Raw genomic sequence first — 10,238 nt, forward strand, 5'->3', positions numbered from 1 at the left:
GGAACAGGTATTCAGTTCCCAAGATCTGGACCAGACCGTCCACGCTGTGGATCCCTTTCCGGGACTGGGGCTCAGCCACAGCAGGAAAAAGGGGGTGCGGGGGGCTAACGATAGCCCTACAGGTCACTGCGACGTCAAAATCTCGTTAGCGGCCCCGGGTGTGGGCTGCTCTGCCTTGGTGGCGCCGGGCTCTTCCTATTATTATTACATAGTCCTATTTCTTTATTGGAGAAAGCACCCCGGGAGAGGTGGGGCTCCTCTGCAGGGCGCTTCAGGACCTGCACCTGCCAAGCCACAGCCTGCGCCCTAGACCTCCAGCGCCGTCGCATCGAGACCCGTCTTGATTCCAGGTGAGCGGATTCGCCACTTTTTGGTGTCGGAATTAAAAATGAAAACTCGATGTTCCCAGCATCGGAAGCCCTTTTCTTTTAGGGAGACAGAAGCAGGCGAGACCTCGCACCCTTGAATTATTTTTTCTCTTCTGGTCTCTACAGTATCTACACCCGGCGCGTCAGAGAACTTGCGTCGAAAGTGACGACGCGGACACTCAGACGTCGTGCCCGGCGCGCACACTGACGTCCTCGCCGCGCGCAGTCGCCGCGGGCCCCACTCCCGCCCCCGCCGGGAGTCCGACGTGGAAGTTGCTGGCGGACCGGGCTTCCACGGAAACCGCCCGGGAGCTGGAGCCCGAGCCGGAGGCCAAGACTAGCGGAGGTGGCGGCACCGAGGCTCAAAAAGAAGTTGCTGCCAAGTCCGGGGCGTGTCTCTGACGATCGACGAAGGCAGACATCATGGGTGAGGGGTCCGAGACGGGCTCCCGGGCACGCTCGGGTGGGCTCGGCGGGAGCCCGGGGGCTGGAGGAGGAGCGGGGCGGACCTGCAAGGCCAGGAGAGGCCCGCGCCCAGGCGGCGGGACGCCGAGGACTTACCCGACCTTGGCTTTTCGCCTGCCGTGGTGCACCCTGCCTGCCCTCGCCCTCTCGCTTCCCCCCCGCTTCCCGGAGGGTCTGGTCTCGGAGGTCAGTGCGGGTCCGCAGAGTGCTGCGGCCTGGGAGCTCCACTCACAGCTCTTTCCTTTGACTGTGAACTTCCCCCTCACCGCCCGCAGCCCCAGGTTGACTTGCTGGGCAGGGTGGGTCTGGAGAGGCTGAGCAACGTGTCAGTCGCAGGATCACTGAGAGTTCCTGGGTTAAGATGAGATTTGACCCTAGTGGCTGCTTGATTCTTCCTGGTCGCTGGGGCTGCGTCAGTTAAAAAGAAAATACCAGCTCTTGTATGCAGAAATAAATAAATCTTAAAAAAATCCAAAGGGAGGTGTTGCTCATGGTGGTGTTTGGTAGTCAATTTGGCATTTGTTTGCTTAGCTGGAGCTTTGCTCATGCAGTTATCAGTAAGATGGAGAAGGAAGTGGGGAGGATATTACTGGTGAGTGAATGAAATTTAAACTCAGTGTGGGGAGGGCTGATGAGGGAGCTAGATTGTCATCACCAGCCTCACTCACCTCCTTCCCGCTAGAGCCCGAGTGAAGGTACAGGTTCTTTAACTCGAAATGAAGGTTCGAATTCTTTGGTTTTTAAAAATTTTCTCCGAGGTTTTTGGAGCGTTTCCTCCGGCTCCCATGCACTTTTCTGTGCATGGGAGTGCATGCTCCCATGCACTTTTCTCTCACATGCACTTTTCTGTCTTTTTCCACTACCCCCTTCAGGTTTGCTCTTCCTCTTCTCGCAAAAAGGTGGAAAGGACTTTGGCAGGTGTCACCCCTTCTGTTTCACTCTCCCAGGGTTCTCTAGCCCGCCGTTTATTCCTTTTTTGTAGACTTGCACTCTTAACTATGCCATTTCTTTGTCAAATAACTACTGTGTGGGGAATCACTTCTGTTGTCAACTTTTTTATATTGTCATTGTAACCTTCTTTTAATATTCTCTAATGACTTCTGGTGGGAAAGGATGAACGTGCATTTTTTGATGTTGGAGAAAAAATTATTCAAAAAATTTCTTTTGTTGTCTAGATTTCCACCTCCCTGACACTTAGGGTTTTTTCCTTTTTTTTTTTTTTAAACATCCAGGTGAAACCAACACCTTTAAACTGTTGTTACCTCAGGTGTTTGTCTCAGAGCTCTGCTGAAACAAAGGATAATTTCTTAATATATACTTTTTCCAGGTTTATTGAGGTATGAAAGATAAGTAAAAATTGTATTCAGCATGATGTCTTGATATGTGCATGCCTTGAGGTGTTAACCACAGCCAACTAACATCATTCACCACACAATTACCTTTACTTGTGTGTGGTGAGACCACTTCAAGATCTATAGTCTGTAGGCATATTTCAACCATACAATTCATCATTATTAACTACTGTCACCAAGTTGTTCATTAGATCTCTAGAATTGTAATGAAAGATTGTACCCTTTGATCCACATCTCTCCCTTTCTCTTCTTCCCCCAGCATCTGGTGACTACCATTCTTCAGTCTTTAACAAGACCCTGCATATAGGAAGCTTTCTGGAAATACGTCGTGATGCATTGAGTGTAGCCTTATTTTTTTATTTAAGTTTGTATCTCCTTTATATTGCTGTATAACATTGCTTTATTACATTTTCCATCAAAATTAGTTTTATTTTTGACATCTGTGTCTCAATTTCTTATGTCAGTTATATTGCTTAACAGAGAGGTTTCAGTGATTGAAGATAGTTATGACGGTGTTGCTGCTGAACAACCATTATTTCTTTTCATATTGACAGACTTAGCTGTTCCCACTGTCATTCTGATTTGCACTCTGTTTTTTTTTTTTTTTTTGTGGGACCCTCGCTGGCAGCCCGGGAATGAACTGGTGCTGCAGAGGCTGCGGGCAGCCTCGCAGCCCAGCGCTCAACGGCTGCACCACCAGGGGAGGCCCTGCCCTCTGGTTTTTAGGGATAGTGTGGAGATCGCGCTAAATTAGCCATATTCTCTTGATTAGAGGGTGAGCTCCATGAGGGCAGTGGTCATATTTCTTTTTTTTAAAGATTTATTTATTTATGCATATAAGAGCTGGGGTACAGGCCAGAGGTGCAGGGGGTGAGAGGACTCCCAAGAGACAGAGTGGTGAAAAGAACAGGCAGACTGACTGAAATACACTGCTGAGGGGAGCTGCGGGCGAGACAGGAGAGGTCTGCTGTGCAGTGTGGGTTGCTTCCTGGCTGGCCAGGGATCGAACTTGTGCCGCAGAGGCTGCAAATAGCCTCATTGGTTGCGTCTTAACCCCTTGTGCCCCCAGCCAGGCTCCCTTCTCTTACTCTTGAGTGGATATTCTGTGTCTGCTGACACATTATCTAGGACATGGTAACAATCAGTAATTACTTGTTTGATGTTGAATTATATATTTTGCTGGAAGCAAAAATATGTACCTGTTCATTTAGGAAAATAATAAAATATTACTTAATATGGTACAGCTTTCATGGGACAAGATTCAGTGTTTTGTGGGAATTGTTGATGAATTGATAGTGAATATGTTTTTGCTTTTATTATTGTTTTAGGTGGTTTTTTCTCAAGTATTTTTTCCAGTCTGTTCGGAACCCGGGAAATGAGGATTTTAATTTTGGGATTAGATGGAGCAGGAAAAACTACAATTTTGTACAGATTGCAAGTTGGTGAAGTCGTTACCACTATTCCTAGTAAGTCTTTGGTGTGATAAATTATGGAGGCCTTTTGCTTTTCATCTAACATAACTTTCTGGATAAATAATTCATAAATGAAGTGATTAATAAGGTTTGTAAATTAGTATAGGCATAATATTGATGTCTTTTTTTTGGTAAACTGAGAGGAAATTTGGTATAATTTATGGAGCACTGTTAGGGCAAGGTTTTGCTCTTCAGAGATGTTTCAAATTTGGTTTGAGTTAAGCCATTTAATCTCATTGAGAGCCAGTATCTTTATTTCTCCACTTGTTGATAAAATGGAGAAAATAAAACATCTACTGACTTTGATGGGAAGATAAATGAAGCAATAAAATACTCTGTAGAGCCATGTAAAGAATTATAGATGGTAAGTGATGTATTTCTATATGAAACTTTTTTGCTGTAGTATTTGTTACTATTTTAAGATTAATTTCTCTCAAGTAATTCTATTGATTACTTATAAAGATCTGAGTTGAAGAGACTCAGTATTAGATTAATTTGGTACCTACAATAGTAAGAAACACCTCGACTTTTTATCAGTTGTTGATATCTTAGAAAAATATTCTCAAGGCTATTTGACTACATAAGAATACTGTTATTTGTTTTCATTTTTTTGACCTGATTTTGTTTAGAAAAGATTATTAATTTAAATTAAGTTTAAGAATTTGTAGTTTGCTCAAGAGTATTTAGATTATACCTTTAAAGTTACTCTGTCCACTCAGGTATTTCTGTATTTAGTAGTATTTAAATTTCTATATTAAAAAAAGTCTACTTTTTATGAAAGCAGAACTTTTTTTTTTTAAGATTTATTTATTTATATACACAAGAACTGGGGTACAGGCCAGAGGTGTGGGGGTGGGTGAGAGGATTCACCAGAGACAGAGTGGGGAACAGAACAGACAGATTGACTGAAATACACTGCTGAAGGAAGCAGCGGGTGAGGCAGGAAAGGTCTGCTGCGCCATGTGAGTAGCTCCCTGGCAGGGGGGATCGAACTTGTGCTGCAGTGGCTGTGGATAGCTTCACATGTTGTGTCTTAACCCTTTGCGCCACCAGGGAGGCCCTGAAAGCAGAACTTTTAATCCTTACTTGTGACATCTGTTATTTCTGCCACCTTCAAAAATTGCAGTTCCCTTGAATTTTGCTTCTCAAAATCTCCCATCTTAGCTGCAGTAAGTCCTGTGGCTTACCCTTGCAGTGCTCAATCCAGTAGATTTTATTTCACTGAATAAAGCCTTCCCCCACACTTTTGTCCTTTGCATATAAATACATTGTTCTTAATAGTAGTCAAGATGGTGATTACATGCATACTTAATTCTAAGGCAGACATCATGAACTTGCTTTTTAGTTTTTTACTAAGTTATAGACATACTTGCCAAATACTCATAAGCATCATTTGCCAATATTAACTTAAATCTAAAGCAAAAATTATTTGTATATTTACAGCTATAAGTTATTTCTTTGACTTTTTAATAGCCTGTGAAATCTTAATTTTGATGTATTGACCCTGATTCCTCTCACCAACATAGTGGTGTTGCTTCAGCATGTGGTGCGAGAGCTCCACTTAGAAGGATGCCAGGAAAAAGGGTTAGGACATTTCACCATTGACCATCCCAAAGCATAAGGACTCTGACCTCATTACAGATGAGCTCTTGAGGAAATGAATCTGCAGAGGTTGTGTGACATTGCCAGCATTAGTGAGTCCAACTTTCAAAAAGTGGTAGAGAGCTATCGTCCTGCCCTTACCACTGGAGTTCAGCATCTAAGATTTCTTGGTTTTATCATCTGTTTATGTGCTACCTATCAAAATTCCATTTTTCGTAATATATCTACAACTATTCTTTTTAATTCAACTTTCTGAATACTTTTCTTTGTCAGGACTGTATTATGAGGAGAGTTTAATGGAATAGCATTTGCACTACACTAAACATGGGGCCTCCATGGTGGCGCAGTGGGTTAAGCACCGGGCTATGAAGCAATCCACAGTCTTGGCAGCATGAGTTCGATCCCCGGCCAGCCAGGGAGCAACCCACTAGGCGCAGCAGTCCTCTCCTGTCTCGCCCGCTGCTCCCCTCAGCAGTGTACTTAGGTCAATCTGCCGGTTCTCTTCCCCACTCTGTCTCTGCTGAATCCTCTCATGCCCCCGCATCTCTGGCCTGTACCCCAGTTCTTGTATGCATAAATAAATAAAATCTTAAAAAAAAAAAAAACACGATATATTTGCATAGGTAGCTGGGGTTCTTCCATGACCTGACTGTGGTGCTGATTTTGCTCATTGAGTTGTTTGTGTGGATATAGCAGTATACTCTTTTGTATTTTAAGGGATATTATCTCAAATTATAATACAGCAATATCTCAATAGTATGATTCAGTAATTACCATTAGTTGCTGAAACCCAATTAGATTGGATACTTAGAAGGTAGAATGTATTAGTCTACTTATACTATTGATTTGATTTCTCTTTCAGCTATTGGATTTAATGTTGAAACAGTAACATACAAAAACCTTAAATTCCAAGTCTGGGATTTAGGAGGACAGACAAGTATCAGGTATGGTAAAATGACCAGGTTGCTTTGTGATATTAGTTAATGTTTATTGGTTCTTTTAAGGTTAATAGCAAATATTTCTTATAAATGGGAACCACCTAGTTTAAAATGAGGTAAAACTGCTTGTACTTTCAAATGAATAAAATCTAAGGAAACTAGTTTTCAAATATTTAATGATTTAATGTCTGTAAAGTCTTTTCATGAAAATCTCAAGACCTAATTACTTAAGTAGTTTTTAACTAAAATGGGCCATCTCTTTAGTTCTTTTCAACGTCTTCTTCTGTGACACATACATGTTGGATTTCATAAAAATGCTTTGCAGGTTCACCAGTTTGGCTAATGTGAAGGCCCCCTGCACAACATTCTGTGCTTCACCAGGCATCTGTGTGTGTTTGGTGATTATTGGTGGTTCCTCTGGTACCATCTTAAAAGATTAGTAGTCCATCCCCTAAACATCCTGCCGCCTTTTAACTTATTTTATTTCTTGCATCATTTTTTAGCATATTTCTGATTTTAGCCATTTCTCCTAGTTGGTATCTTCAATGATCAATTTAACCTATTATATAAAGTCACATTAATATTTTTAAAAAGCATTCATTTTAAGGGGTTCTTAGCTAAAGATTTATAAGATGTAATGATCAGGTAGACCTTTGTACATTTTTTTTATTTGACCATTTAGTGATTTTACAGTACATTGTCTCTGCCTAAAGTCTGAATTCATTCTCAGACTCTTTGGTCCTGTGATATAATTCTCAGGCTCTTTGGTCAGAGTCTCAGATTCTCAGACTCTCAGACTCTTTGGTCCTGTGCTGTAATGTTGATGCTATTAACGTGCTTGCTTCGGCAGCACATATACTAAAATTGATGCTATTAACATTCTTTTATCCCCTCTAAGGGATATGATTAGAGATTCTGCATTATTGTGGCATTGATTCTTGCATGGGTGGGACAGAATTTGCATGTTACCATCCCTCCCCAGCACTGCCAAATTCTAGCATGTAAATTAACATAATAGTTTCTTCTTTCAAATAACATCACAGTTTCCTTTTCTGAATTTTCTTTAGGCCATACTGGAGATGCTATTATTCCAACACAGATGCAGTCATTTATGTAGTAGACAGTTGTGACCGAGATCGAATTGGCATTTCCAAATCAGAGTTGGTTGCCATGTTGGAGGTAAGAAAACTTAAAATGTGGGGGAAATCACCCATTTGCTTATTGTATGCAAGAATAATTAAAAGGAAAGCAGTAGCATTTCACCCTTAATACTTTTAGAATTATTTTCTTTTTTTAAAGATTTATTTATTTATGCATATAAGGACGGGTGTAGGCCAGAGGTGTGGTGGGGTGGGGAGTGGTGAGAGGATTCAGCAGAGACAGAGTGGGGAGCAGAACAGGTGGGTCTACTGAAATATACTGTTGAGGGGAGTAGTGGGTGAGACAGGAGAGGTCTGCTGCACCATGTGGGTCAGCTCCCTGGCTGGGGAATGAACTCAGGCTGCAGTGGCTAGTGATAGCTTGATAGCACTGAGACTTTAACCTCTGCACCACCAGGGAGGCCCAGTAAAAACATTTTAAGTAATGGAAATAATAAGTGACACAAAAATTTTTATATATTGACTCTGTCACTTGGATTTCTCTAATAGGTAGGTGGAAATAATCTATTAATAGTAATACTAGAAAAGTAATGTAATTTTTGGTGCATGCATTCATGGTATGTAGAGTGCTTTTAATTTTTTTTTTATTTATTTATGCATACAAGAGCTGGAGTGCAGGTCAGAGATGGGGGGTGGTGAGAGGATTCGCCAGAGACAGGGTGGGGAACAGAACAGGCAGACTGACTGAAATACACTGCTGAGAGGAGCAGCGGGCGAGACAGGAGCGATCTGCCTTGCTGTGTGGGTTTCTCTCTGGCCGGCTGGGGATCTAACGCGTGCTACAGAGGCTGCGGATGTGGTGCTTAACCCCTTGTACCACCGGGGAGACCCGAGTGCTTTTAATTTTTTTGAAAAAAAAAATTGATGGTTTGGAAAAGCATTCATGACTTACTGTTTGTTTTTTACAGCAGGATGTGGAACTGTGGTCTTAAATATGTAAAATGTGTTTCTAAATATAATATCTGTTACAAAGCAGTAGTTAAAACCCAAAAATGTTAACAGTGATTGTGTTTAGGAGGTAGGATTTTGGGTGACGGTTTTCTTTATACTTCCTTATAACTTCAATTTATAATGCACATTTATATATTAATAATTAGTAAGCATACTTTAAAAATAATGTATTTTTGGCATTTCTAAACTCAAGGGAGCAACTTGACTAAAGGAAATTAAGTATGTTGTATTTTATTTAGGAAGAAGAACTAAGAAAAGCTATTTTGGTGGTGTTTGCAAATAAGCAGGACATGGAACAAGCCATGACTCCCTCAGAGATGGCAAATTCGCTTGGGTTGCCTGCTTTGAAGGACCGGAAATGGCAGATATTCAAAACTTCAGCAACTAAGGGCACTGGCCTTGATGAGGCAATGGAATGGTAAGTGACACATTTCCAGAAGCCATCTCTGCATGCATATGCATGATTTCTCTTTAATCTTAAGTATGAATTTAAGATTTCTTAGCAGCATATCATAGTTAAGTTCTTTCAACCTTTTCTCCCACTGGTTTTCATGTGCATCAGCATTTATTTTAGCCACACCTACCTGATTATAGGTATTTAGATAAGCCAACTCTCAGCTATTTTTAGTTTTTTCCTTGCCTGACTTCCAATTCCTTACCTTTCAGGAATTAGGTTAAGGCTTTTTTTCTCTGGTGCCTTCCCTGCATAACTGTGCTCACTACCTTATCAGTCATATTTCACTGACATAGTACTTGTAATCTGTCTTATAATTTTTGTTTGATTTGTTTACTTTTTTGTTTGATTTGGGCAATAATTTATTAGCTTCTTGGGGACTGAGACTAGTTTTCACTTCTGAATTATCAACAACTGGCCTGTCAGTGGTAGAGGCAGCCCAGAAAGTAGTTATTTAGTGTTTTTTGAGTATTAGTCAAAGCATAAATGCAAGACCTCATGGAGACTGAGTTCATACTCTCATTTCTTTAATATAACTCCTAGTCTTCATTATTTTAAGTGCTTTGGACTTTCCCTCTGGTATAAAATTCATATTATGAATGATAATGCTCTGTACCTGTAAGTTTGAAGTTAATTTTATAAAACTCTTCATTTTCTCTTCACAGGTTAGTTGAAACATTAAAGAGCAGACAGTAAATTCAATCACTTCTCTGAAAAGAAGACTACATCACATATCCCTTGGAAAAGTCACTTGTGCTTTACACTACTAAATACTGATGGCAGCATTTGTAATAAATATAAAAAAGTATTTAGTTGGAGGGGTAGCTCATGTTGATTGAACCAACTGAATAGCTTTTCTCTGTAACATAAATCTTCCTTCCTTGCTTTCTTGTGTTAAGGTATATATTCTATTTGTATGGAATTCTTATTCAAATACAGTCCTATTAAAGAGTGTACTCTTACTGAGGTAAAAAAAAACTTTCCTATTTTTTAATTAGTGATTGCAGTTTGTTTGTATTAACACTAATACACTTCTTAACTCAGATTTTTTCCCCCCAAAATGAATTTTTTCCAAAGACTAGACTCGATAGAGTAGGCTAGGAATATAGTGTGAGTAATATAGTCTTCATTTGCTTAATGACCATTTTATTTAAGTTGTTTCATTTAAAAGCACTTGGTTATCGGCATGAGGTTTGTGGTTAGCTGCACTCTTACCTGTCATTGTTGTTTCATGAGTAATTTGTAGTTGTCACAAAAAATTTTACACATACTGATCTAGTCGGTGTGTATAGGAACCCTGTGATAGAGTAGGCTGTTACTGTCTCATTTTTATGGACTTGGACCTAAGTTTCTGATGGTTGACTTGCCCACGGTCACTGGCTAGTGAGTTGGGAAGAAGGCTCAAAGCAAGACTTCTGAGTCAGAAGCTTGTCCTATAAACTATACTTAAATTCCTGTAAATGCTAATATTGGCAA

General features: G+C 40.6%; 1 protein-coding gene across 1 annotated transcript; it reads left to right on the forward strand.

Moving 5' to 3' along the window:
• Window positions 1–3,560: 3,560 nt before the first annotated feature.
• On the forward strand, window positions 3,561–9,458 carry ARL1 (ARF like GTPase 1; the record flags this gene model as incomplete). Its single annotated transcript, XM_084255704.1, has 5 exons — window positions 3,561–3,651; window positions 6,122–6,203; window positions 7,265–7,376; window positions 8,548–8,726; window positions 9,428–9,458. 5 exons carry the CDS (start codon window positions 3,561–3,563, stop codon window positions 9,456–9,458), a joined length of 495 nt encoding a protein of 164 aa, XP_084111830.1.
• Window positions 9,459–10,238: the final 780 nt, after the last annotated feature.

The sequence above is a fragment of the Talpa europaea genome (genome assembly GCF_964194135.1).
Source record: "Talpa europaea genome assembly, chromosome: 15".
Lineage (NCBI taxonomy): Eukaryota > Metazoa > Chordata > Mammalia > Eulipotyphla > Talpidae > Talpa > Talpa europaea.